This window comes from Hylaeus anthracinus, unplaced genomic scaffold (assembly GCF_026225885.1).
Source record: "Hylaeus anthracinus isolate JK02 unplaced genomic scaffold, UHH_iyHylAnth1.0_haploid 11985, whole genome shotgun sequence".
In the NCBI taxonomy this organism is placed as follows: domain Eukaryota; kingdom Metazoa; phylum Arthropoda; class Insecta; order Hymenoptera; family Colletidae; genus Hylaeus; species Hylaeus anthracinus.
The window spans coordinates 6,058,861-6,070,155 of record NW_026534333.1 but is presented as its reverse complement, the minus strand read 5'-3'; the positions used below and the strand labels follow the sequence as shown (position 1 = coordinate 6,070,155).

Here is an 11,295-nt window from a genome sequence, read left to right as displayed (position 1 = left end):
AAATAGAAAATAAAGATAAAAATGATACATAAGTGGAGGTTTCTCAGAGAGAAGGTAAATTCTCACTTCCTTTTAGAGATCCCTGTAATCATTTAAAAGATCGTAGCATATGAAAAAAAAATATTTTTTTATATATTCAGAAATATTTTTATTACAGATAGCAATACATTACAGTCTAATTATTGATACTAGTAACCGTAAAATGTGCGGGGTTGTTTCGCAACTTGTATGATGTTACCCACGTTAAATGGCAGTCATACGATAACTGCCATACGATTATCACTGGAATAGGAGATAGAATTCATCGTAGAATAAATCATTACGTCTAGTCCATGGTCCCTATAAGGCAGGGTTGGCTCATAAACCTTTCCGATGAGTCCAACGACTGCATCTAGGACGAAATGCAGTTATGTTGCTCTTGCAAATCAAAAGTATTACCGAAACCAAATGCGTTTATTATCTAAACATTCTTTGTTTTTTCTTGGTCATTGGCCGCTGAGAAGAATGCGTCCGAGGGGTACTCCGCATCAGCGGTGGACAGAATTATTCGAATCACATACAACTACCCCTCAGAAGCGTTCTTTTTAGTTGCGATGCATGTTTAAGAAAATTTCAAAAAGTTTTCTCATAAAAGAGGGTGCATCCCAATTCAAAGAGGCGCTTCATCCTAGGCTGTTGGACTCTTCGGCAAGACTTGATCCCACAACCAATTTTCGATGATAACGAAAGAACGAAGAAGAAATGGTACCCTCGAAGCCCGGTATCTTGGCGAACACCGAAAGCTTCGGCGAGGCGGGATTTTGCGCAAATGATTCGGGCAAAACCGCATCTACAGGAAACGTAACCAGTAGCGGGTGGTGGTGGCGAGGATGGCGATGATGGCGGTGGTAGAGGGACACGACTACTCGATCGTGACCATGGTAGTAGCACGGGGTAAAGGAGCGAGCAGGCGAAAAAGTGGAGAAAGGGAAATAAATGAGTGAGATAAATCGGAGGAGCGAGGGAGACCAGAGAATACAAATAGAGAAACGAAGAGGAGACAATCGTGGTTGTCGAAGACCGAAGGAAGAAGGCGTCCCGTGGAGGAGGACGGAAAGGTAAGACGACGGTGGTGGAGGTAAAGGAGTAAAAGGGGGGCTGTGGAGGTGAGAAGTAGGAGAACCAGCCTCCGCCAGTATCCACGTGTTCAGTGTAGTAGCGCGTTATGACCCGGATGTTAGATCGTAGCTGTAGTTTCGCGAGAACCTGCCGACCCGGATATCTCGCTCGTCGTCTACAAGTGATCCGCTACTAATGTCCTCCTGGTCACCGAAATATGTTCAATCGGTAAGTAATGTCCGATAGCGAGATCTCATCTCGAAAGACACCTTTTGCCTGGAGAACCGCTTATCTTTCGAGGATCGACGGCCGATAGCGATTTCTACCCCCTTCGCAAGCGGCCGCAACAACGTCCGCGTTTCGCTTGGCCCGAGTGGACGTTCCACGGATTCAGTGAAATTTCAATTTTAATGTCTTCATTGTCGCCGATCGTTGCACTAATTTTCGGTAAAACGCCAATCGTGGATGAGGTTTTATGTTTTGAGAACCTACGGAGGCAAAAATTGTTTTCATTATTCTTAGAGATTCTTTGGTTCTTTTATTTGATCTCGTATACGGTTTTATTGCCAAATTTACTTCTTTTATCGGTAAAAAAAAATGGTTTGTAATTATACTTACATGCATACCTTGAACGGAGTCTCATTTATTGGAGAACGAGAAGAAACCTTGTCGTCCATGATTATATTTTGGGCTATTTTTTACGATCGAATGTCTTGGTAGCGATGGTTGCACCTGGACGGCGAAAAGAACAAGTTCTCTGCTTGGTTAAATGACAGAAGGATCTACTAGCTTTTATATGAAACGTTATATTATCAGTAGAGGGAAAAGTCTTCGACGAGAAAATCATAGTCACCTGTGATAATAAGAGATAAGATCATCGTTAAGAGTTATCAATTCTTTCGCTCTCATATTCGGTATATCGTAAAGCAGTGTTTTCCAAAGTGAGAAGCGCGAACCCTAGAGAGGCTTTTATAAACAATTAAACAGAATGATTACGTATACTCATTTTGGATTGATTGAATTGTTCATGGGAAGTCATTTTGAAGAAACCACTTTCGAATATTTAATTTGGGAAAGGGGGGTAAGTTTTCGTTTCTTTGGAATTCTAAGTTTCTTTTAATTTGGAATGGTAGCAGATTCGATCGAGAGTTTGCTTTCATCGATGCCTTTTATATTGGCGATGCATCGTTCGAAAGTTACCGCACCCTGAACTCCACGAGCGTTACTTTTGTCAAAAAGACGTAGCCATTTCGATAGGTATAGAGTATCGGTAACAACCGCGTGTGCTTGAAGGATAGATGCGAGCAAATCAACGAAAGGTGCCAGCAAACTTCGAAGGGACCTGATAAATGCCGAAATCGCCAACTTACGTGATTTACTGCCATTACCGCCCTCAACCCGCCAGAGACTTTCCCAGCTACAGCTTATGGCCTTGGTTTGCGTATTTCTTCGGAAAGCCAATTACTTCCAACAAGGTAAGAACGACGAGATTAAATTTAACGAACCCGAACAATTCCACTTGAATTTGGAAACTAACGTTGTTAGATCAAACTAACGGCGCTCGAATCGCGAAACGTATTCTTCCAAACTCCACGTTTCCTTTCATTCTTGTACCCCAGAGGCAACCTATGCTAATAAATACAAATGTAATGTTAGATTAAGCGACGCTTTTTGGTATACTTGGTGTACGGTGAACGCTGTACCTTTGTTTCATGGCGAGACGCTCACTGTTTTAATTTTTACATTCACCATCTACCGACAGACTTGTACGTCACCGCAAAAGCCAATATCGAAATATCGGTAACGGTATTACTTATTTGCAAAAGGTGGATAGCGGTTTTTCTATAATAGTAATGAGCGAGTCATTATTACCAAGCATTTCTGAAAGTCACTGGCTTCGGTTAGTGCTTGAAACAGATGCATTAGAAGAAAAAGAAGTCAGAACGGTTGATAAATAATTTCAGAGATAAAAATTAAGGCATTAATGGTTTCAAGTGAATGCTAAAAATTTCAAATTTTTCTAACTTAACGATAACCGACTGTCTTCGATATTACTTCACTCTATCACCTTCGCTATTCTGAATTTTAAACTAGTCAGAGCGATCTATTAACAAAATGAAGAAAGATAAGGTTGCACGCGAAACCTCAGGTTTCTAGTACGTTCCGTTCACGAGATACAAGCGACCAATGATTCGAAATACATCCTGAGACCGATGGTGACTCAAAGAAAAGTATACAATAAGTGTATCGTTATAAACTCCCCTGTTCTTCAGTCATGACTTCCTTGAATATCGATCAAATTTCACGGCAAATAAGAAATCCCGTGACAAGAATATTAAATGGTCGTCCGAGCATCAAAATCTTGGGGCATCTCCGTTGTGCAAGCGTAGAGAGTAATGTATAGGCAAAAGGTAGGGAGGTAGGTAAGGCAAGAAGGTAAGATCGGCGTACATTCAAACTCAGCGGAGTCTAAGCGCGAGTTCCGGGTGATCCGCTGACCTGTCGGCCTTTGCAACAACACTCTCACGCTCCTGTAACCCATACTCCCTCTGTATCGTCTCTCCGCTCTCGGTCGTTCTTTCTTTCTCTCCTACATACTCATTGTTTCACAGTATTCGATACTATAGTCTCGTGTAGCGCCGTTTGTAAACGTTGCCATGCTGCATTAGCATACGCTTCTTTCCCTTCTTCCCTTTCTTGCACTTTTTTTTTTTCCTTTCCTCGGGCCTTTCCCCGGGGACAGAAGAAGAAAAACGAATTTTCTTCGAGCTCTTCAAGCTGACCCGTGATCCATTATGATCCTTCGGTGACGATTTTTATCGGGAGCACGAACGCTTTAACGCCGTAACAATAAATTTTAGCAGCCGTTGATGACTGCAAATTGCTAGAGGAATGGTTGATCGAAAATTACTAATTTAATGTATAGACCATCGATAAAATACACTCCCTTATTTTCATTACTTTTGGACAAATTATGAACCAATTCACCCATGTATCGATATTTCTTTGCTTACACGTTCCATAGAAGTTCTTTTTATTATTATTATCCAGATAAAGAGAGGTCTTATCAAGAGAATTTCTGAGTTTGAATGTTTATGAATAATAAAAGCGGTAATAACGATAGGTTTGCGCCTACAACATTATCGATGTTATCGTCATAGACTATTGCGAAACATCGTAATATTTTCATACAGCACTTTATCGCTAATTTTCGCTTTTCGGTTACAAAATGAACTCGATACATTACTCATACTCTTTTTAATCATTTACCTTTGGTTCGATTCACTTTATCATCATTACCATTGCTTTTGTTTCAGCCTTGAAAAACTGTCCATCGGACTCTACAAATATCCCGACTCCTAACATAGGATTTTCAAAAGTAATATTGTTTATCATCATATTGCATTGTATTTCTGACCGTTAATTACTACGGTACAAATGTTGGCCATACAATGCATGCAATTTTTCAGGCCATGTCCGGATTTATAATGATGATGACCCAGCAAGGAAAACTATTGTATATATCAGAAAATGCAGCAGAATATCTCGGACATTCTATGGTAAAGTAATCGCAAAGGAAGAACGAAAGAACCATGTTGATAGTCCACTGTACAACATTTTTTATCAGTCTCAATTAACGTTTTTCTTTTTTATTATTTTTATTTAGAATATGAAACATGGAATTTCTATTACAGTTGGATTTTATTAAATTGACTCTAATTTAATATCCCATATTGCGTGATGTATTTCAGGAGGATTTACTAATCCATGGAGACAGTGTCTACGACGTCATAGACAAACAAGACCATATGGTAGTACAAAATCAGTTGTCTAGAAATAGTCCAATTCCAAGCGACAGAAGATTGTTCCTTTGTCGTATCAATGTATCCAGAAATTCCCGAAGGCAACTCCGTTTCGGTGATCAAAAGGTAGTTTCTGAATGCAACTTCTTTTATATCTCTCCTCTCCTCTTTTTTTCTTTTTCATTTTCAGTTCTCCTTTGTGGTTTATTTCTGCATTTTATTATTATTTGTTTCGTAGGTGGTCCTTGTCGAAGGTCATTTTTTACCTTTTGTTCCTGTTTGCAATCGAAATGAGTTTGTTTTCCTTGCTTCGTGTACGCCCGTTGTGTTACCAGAAACTAGAGAAAGTATTGTGCAGGGCGCAACAAATATTTTCACCACAATTCACTCAATGGATATGAAATATCTGCACATTGATAAAACGTAATGTCCCTTAATCCAGAAACTTGAGAACAGTATGAAAAACACTTCCATTTGGAATATTTGTTTTCTCTTTTATTTACAGGGCCGAAAGCCATCTAGAATACAGTCGTAACGAATTGGTAAACGTGTCGTGGTATAATTTATTACACTGGGATTCCATAAGAACAGCATATTGTAAGCATCAAACTGGTATGTTCGTTTACATTTTCAACGAAATATTTCGTCGGTTACGTTTTAATAAACATTTGAGAGCTCTCGTATCATCCACGGTTATTTCAGTTATTCAATCCGACCAAGAACGATCCGCGACTGCATTACTAAGACTGCAAAGTCGTTCTGGACGGTGGTTGTGGGTGCACTGTGTTTTACAAGTTAAGGACACTTCCGAAGAATGTCAACATCCTATCATTGTGTGTACAAATCAAGTTTTAAGGTACGATTCTATGCTGCGATTGTAATTACAAATGGATAAAGTATATTCGTTGAAATATTTCATTGCAGCGATAAGGAAGCGGAAGTGATGCGGTCAAGTTCCTGGCTATATCAATATTCGTCTCAAACTAAATTCACTTACACTATTTGTTCGGGAAACCAGAATCGCAGTGTGCCATATGTTGCTGGGAGCCAAAGTAGTCAGCAACAGGACTACACCCGGTCGTTATCTCATACTCATAATAACGATACTCAGCATTCCCCTAACATTCGAAATTCGGAGCAAGAATTGCATTGTTCGTCGAAAGCGCAACTAAAAGATTACACAACGAGAACCACGCGAGAAGATGCCGAACCCGTGGACATGTCGATAAGCAGTAGCGATCATGAAAACAGAAATGTACACGTGAATGTACAACACGGCCATTACGCGCTTGGTCAATTCACAGATAGGTACAAAGCACACCACAAGAATTCATTGAATTTGAGTGGTTATCGTGCAAAATTCATTCAATGCCATGGTCAATATAATATGGATGCCTTGTCGCCCAAATACTACATCACAGACTTGGATAAGGAGTATTGTTGTAACGAGAGGAGCGCCTCCCATAAACGGCTTCAGGCTAAGGCATTACCGGTAGTAACAGTCGCTGGATCGACAGCTGATTCTTCTGATTTGCCTATGGAACACTGGAACTCCAGTCCTGTGTGGTCAGACACGTTGCAAAGGGTACCGGATGTTGTCCATCAGGAACTTAGCCCATACGTCGCGACTCCAACTACACCGGTTGACACTCCTGACTCTGAATTACATACAGAAACACCGATTTTTAACTTTGATTGGGCGGCTGAGCAACACGTACCAAATTTGAAAATTACCTTTCGTAGTTCGAATCAAGGGCTTAGGAAAGTTCAAGATGTCCAGCCGATAACATTGCAGTTACCACGCAAAAAGGGCCAGTCCATGAACGACTCTAAAGACTTTCCAAAATGAGACTGTGCACTTGTTGAGTTGGTGCTTTACGACTAGATAGGCAAATATTTTTTTTTTTTGTAATTAAGTATAAAGAGTTTGGAGGTTCAAGTCTCTGAACAGAATGGAAGATACTAGAGACTGAGCTCAGCTAAAGGCTGATTAAAAGATATCGTTATTGGTAATGATAAATTATTTAAAGTTTATCTCTTAAATTTTAAAGAGGTTTAATATAAAATTGGTGGCAATTGATCCATTAAACCAGTTCCTAATGCAACAATATAAAAAGACTTAGAGTTTGAACGATATTGTGCAATATTATAGTTATTTCTTTACGAGACTAATTGAATTAATGTTAAATTCGAAAGCTAGTGCAATGTAATCGTTTTATTTTAAGGATCAGTTGTTTAAATTGTTTTTGTTGGAACAAAAGACTATCAGTATTAAATGAAATTTGTTTCCTGGTAACAGAGATTTATAGGTGAGATGCCATAAGTTATTAGTGTAATAATTAATGCAAGGTAGAAGTGACAAGTTTACAATATTTGTAGTAAATATTGATCGAAAGAGAACGAGAGTACCTAACTTTTAGTATTAAAAGAAATACTTTAATCTGTTCTTAAAAATCGTGGTTTAAGAGAAATTTTTTAAAAAATCGAGTCATAGTTTTTTAGAAATTACTTTCACTTTAATATAACATTCAATATTGAAGAACACATCAACATAACAATTTTAGTTTTTTGAAAATGTGTTTAATAAATAATAATCATGTTCTTTGTATAAGCTAGCAAAAGTACAGTGACATTTGTTGAAAAATAATGTCCGCTAATAAAAATAAGTATTTAATTAAAATCAGATGATTTCACGAACCATCCCTAACACTGACAGGATCGAAACGGCAGAAGTTATGCTTCGAATAGATACAGATAAAACAGAATAAAATATGTATGTATAAAAGATAAAGCATGTATGTATAAAATAAATAAAAAACAATATATTGCGTGAAAAGATGAAATAAAGCCATGAACCTAAGAATAATGGGGCGGAACATTTTTATCAGGGGTTGGTAATGATAACAGCATGGAGGTGAGTGGCGTCATCGGTGTGAAAATGCCCAAGTTTGTAGTGAAAATAGTTCCCACTGATTCTGTGAGATGGCGCAATCGATACATTTTAGTCAATTAATTTTATAAATTCATAATTATTATAATTCTTTGCTTTATAACACTACAATACATTATTTTAAACATTTATTTGCTTTTACATGTGAAAATGCAGCAATTATCGACCCTTCAGTTAATGCCGCCATCTAGAAGCAACAATAGGATCTATTTTTTTCATTAAAAACTTGGGCGTTTTCCCATCGATAGCGCCACTGATATAGTTCTAAAATTCACTGAAGTTCAATGTGTACATTGTACAAATAAAAACGCGTAACCTCTATTATATTTAATAATTACTTTAAATATCCCTTTCATTTCATCATAATAAATTTTATGACTTAATATAAGTTTAAAACAATGATAATATAACATAAATAGAGAAACAATGAGTGGTGGTGTTGTACCCAGCAAATCAACTGTTTACATTTCAAATTTACCTTTCTCATTGACAAACAATGATATCCACCAACTTTTACAAAGTTATGGAAAAATTGTAAAGTAAGTTATAAAGTTGTCACTCTTGAGTTCATTTAAAAACTTATGTCCATCATTTACATCGACTAAATAGATGATAATAACTCAATATTAAATATCTTCCTATTCATCCATTCCTATTCCTAATATTCCTATTCTTAATCATTTAATTACATGTTTGGGAGCATGATACCTTTATTTATTTGTCTGCAGAGTGACAGTAATGAAAGACAAAACTACACGACGAAGTCGTGGTGTTGCATTTGTATTATTTCTTACTCCAGAAGATGCTTTTGCCTGTGCTAAAGGTTTGAATAACACAGAGGTAAAATATATATTTTATATAATGGAATGGCTTGTCTTCAGTTTTCAATAGATTATTTTTTAATAGATAGGTGGTCGTACAATTAAGAGCTCTATAGCAGTTGATAATGGACGCAGTACTGAATTTATTCGTCGAAGAGACTATCCAGATAAATCTCAATGTTATGAATGTGGGGAAGAAGGTCATTTATCGTACAATTGCAGAAATAACACATTAGGACCAAGAAATCCGCCATTAAAAAAAATTCGAATTAGGAAGAAACATAAAAGCAATAACAGTCAGCATACAAATGATTTCAATAAAAATAGTGATGATGATTTAGGAGATGATAATTGGGAAGAAGAAGTAGAAACATTAAGTGCTGCCATTGCATTCGAGGTGACGATACTAAACAAAATATTGAAAAGTAGTGCATTACAAATATTTTATAAAATTTTATATTTTAGCAAAGACAAAAGGAATTAGAAATCAACCAAAGAGTAGGTGGTAAAGGATATGACGATGAGGATCGACTAATACAAAAACCAGGAAAACGATATAAGAAAAATCAATATTTCAGCGATGAGGAAGATTTCAGCGAATGAAATATCTATTACAAGGATTGAAAAATATCATTAAGCAAAAAAATAAATAAGAGTTCAATATTCCTGGAAAATTGTAATATAATGCAGTTTAAAAGACACTGGCTGTTAATTTTGTAAAATATTGCCTTTTATGTACATAGATTTTTAAATGTGTTAGTCTTTTATTTATGTATAAATTAGAATAACTTTAAAATGTAAAAAAATTATTTACAATAAATACATATAAAATTGGAATCAAAGTATATTGAACATAATAAACAATTTTCTATATAGATACCTTATTCGTTGTTTCAAAAAATATAATTATTGAAATGATGGAAATCCTTCAAACTGCGTCTGCACGTTTTTTTAACTAATTTAATTTTAGTTAGTAAATTTTTCCCACGTGGCGCTACAAACTTTGTACCAACTTTTAATACGTGAGCTTGGACCTCTTGGTATGTGCTGTATTTCCATTAGTTCCGGAACATGATTTAATTCGTTTGAAAACTCAACCTTTTAAAAGTTATTAAATGATTCCTACAATTAATCGTTCCTCTTTGGAAATTCATTTTTGTACAAAATTGAATGAGTCGTAGTTGCAATAACCATGTGTTGATAGATTAAGTTGTAAATAGAAAACAGTTCCATTATATAACCTTAAAAAGTAAAAGAATGTAATTTTACTATAATTATTTTCAAACAATGTCAGGTCTAGGTTTAATTAGTACGTACGCTTCCGATTCTGAAGATGACGAAGTTATTAAGGATAACACTAATATATCCGATGCAGTTCCTAAGCGGTATTTACGTCGTTTATTTTCAACAATTGGGTTGTGTATAAATGTTTATAAATATTTCGATACAACAGATTTTTATCGTTCGCTAGAAATGTTAAAATGATATTTGTGAGGCATATTTGAGATGAATTTAACGAATTGCTTTTTCAATTTTACTAAGAAATTGTATCTATTATAATTATAATATTTATATTCGCATAAAAATGATTCATCATATCACTTTTTCTGAAATGGTTATAGTTAATTTTTATATTATAGTCTACCTTTACCTGAAAGCATCGCAACATGGAAAGGTGTCCCACATCATGAGGAAGTCAATGATGATCCTGTAAAACATGATGGACGAGTAAGAAGTTTCAAACACGAACGTGGCAATTGGGCTACATTGGTTTATATTGATTGTCAGTATTAAAAAAAGAAAAACAATGTAATAGTGTTTCAGTAACATAAGTAACTTAAAATTATAGATGAACCTAGCGAAGCCATACTTTCATGGATGCTGTCAGTATTAAAAGACCTACCAATTAAATGTAATATATTTTCTGAGCAGTTTCACATTAGTGTAACAAGAACTTTAGTCTTGAAATATCATTGGATTGATTCGTTCGTAACAGAAATTAAAAAATTATGTGAAGGGACAGATCAATTCAGTTTAGAACTTTTGAATGTACGTGCATACTGTAACGACGAAAAAACACGTACATTTCTCGGGATAGAATGTGTAGATTACAAAAGTGTCCTTGGTCATTTTATAGAGAATCTTAATCATTTTCTTGCCGAGTATGAATTACCACCCTTTTATGAGGTAAGACATTCTAGTCTTTAGAACACATATATTTGATATTGAATAATAACAGTTTGTTTGAATAATATACTTTATAAAGAATACCAACAATTTATTATATTTCATTTGTAGGATACTTCCTACCATATTAGTTTTGCCTGGTGTCTGGGTGACGAAATATCAAATTTAAATAATTTTACTTCTTCTTTGACAGTCAGGTTAAATCAATTTCTAGCTGATCATGTAGAAGATAGATATGTACATGTTGACAAGGTACATCTGAAGATTGCAAATAAATTATATGCATTCAAATTAAAATAATAAATAACGAATTAAGAGTTTTTTTACAAAATCGTACTTTTTCTTTTTAATACCTATGATTATAGTCGAGACCTTGTTCCGTTCGATTATCACCTCTTCCGAGCGATGACATACTTTTCGAGCGGGAGGTGATTCA

General features: G+C 35.7%; 3 protein-coding genes across 3 annotated transcripts; all 3 read left to right on the top strand.

The window, feature by feature from the left end:
* Nucleotides 1–213: 213 nt before the first annotated feature.
* On the top strand, nt 214–7,589 carry LOC128887160 (PAS domain-containing protein cky-1). Its single transcript, XM_054142743.1, has 9 exons — nt 214–1,326; nt 2,392–2,573; nt 4,416–4,477; nt 4,569–4,658; nt 4,851–5,027; nt 5,140–5,324; nt 5,407–5,513; nt 5,604–5,757; nt 5,826–7,589. The coding sequence occupies exons 1-9, from the start codon at nt 1,316–1,318 to the stop codon at nt 6,748–6,750; spliced, it is 1,893 nt and encodes a 630-aa protein (XP_053998718.1). The 5' UTR covers nt 214–1,315; the 3' UTR covers nt 6,751–7,589.
* A 524-nt stretch (nt 7,590–8,113) lies between these two features.
* Nucleotides 8,114–9,515, top strand: LOC128887373 (zinc finger CCHC-type and RNA-binding motif-containing protein 1-like). The gene is made up of 4 exons (XM_054143196.1): nt 8,114–8,390; nt 8,580–8,691; nt 8,758–9,069; nt 9,138–9,515. Exons 1-4 carry the CDS (start codon nt 8,278–8,280, stop codon nt 9,273–9,275), a joined length of 675 nt encoding a protein of 224 aa, XP_053999171.1. The 5' UTR covers nt 8,114–8,277; the 3' UTR covers nt 9,276–9,515.
* A 164-nt stretch (nt 9,516–9,679) lies between these two features.
* LOC128887372 (U6 snRNA phosphodiesterase 1) lies at nt 9,680–11,190 on the top strand. Its single transcript, XM_054143195.1, has 4 exons — nt 9,680–10,057; nt 10,313–10,455; nt 10,522–10,859; nt 10,971–11,190. The coding sequence occupies exons 1-4, from the start codon at nt 9,960–9,962 to the stop codon at nt 11,157–11,159; spliced, it is 768 nt and encodes a 255-aa protein (XP_053999170.1). The 5' UTR covers nt 9,680–9,959; the 3' UTR covers nt 11,160–11,190.
* Nucleotides 11,191–11,295: the final 105 nt, after the last annotated feature.

Excerpts from the sequence above, each read along its gene's own strand:
- LOC128887160 (XM_054142743.1), top strand. Across the intron at positions 2,574-4,415 it reads AGCCAATTACTTCCAACAAG|CCTTGAAAAACTGTCCATCG; the intron begins GTAAGAACGACG and ends CTTTTGTTTCAG. Across the intron at positions 4,478-4,568 it reads CTAACATAGGATTTTCAAAA|GCCATGTCCGGATTTATAAT; the intron begins GTAATATTGTTT and ends GCAATTTTTCAG.
- LOC128887373 (XM_054143196.1), top strand. The coding sequence starts at position 8,278 with ATGAGTGGTGGTGTTGTACCCAGCAAATCAACTGTTTACATTTCAAAT. Across the intron at positions 8,391-8,579 it reads AGTTATGGAAAAATTGTAAA|AGTGACAGTAATGAAAGACA; the intron begins GTAAGTTATAAA and ends ATTTGTCTGCAG. Across the intron at positions 9,070-9,137 it reads GTGCTGCCATTGCATTCGAG|CAAAGACAAAAGGAATTAGA; the intron begins GTGACGATACTA and ends TTTATATTTTAG.
- LOC128887372 (XM_054143195.1), top strand. The coding sequence starts at position 9,960 with ATGTCAGGTCTAGGTTTAATTAGTACGTACGCTTCCGATTCTGAAGAT. Across the intron at positions 10,456-10,521 it reads TACATTGGTTTATATTGATT|ATGAACCTAGCGAAGCCATA; the intron begins GTCAGTATTAAA and ends TTAAAATTATAG. Across the intron at positions 10,860-10,970 it reads AATTACCACCCTTTTATGAG|GATACTTCCTACCATATTAG; the intron begins GTAAGACATTCT and ends TTTCATTTGTAG.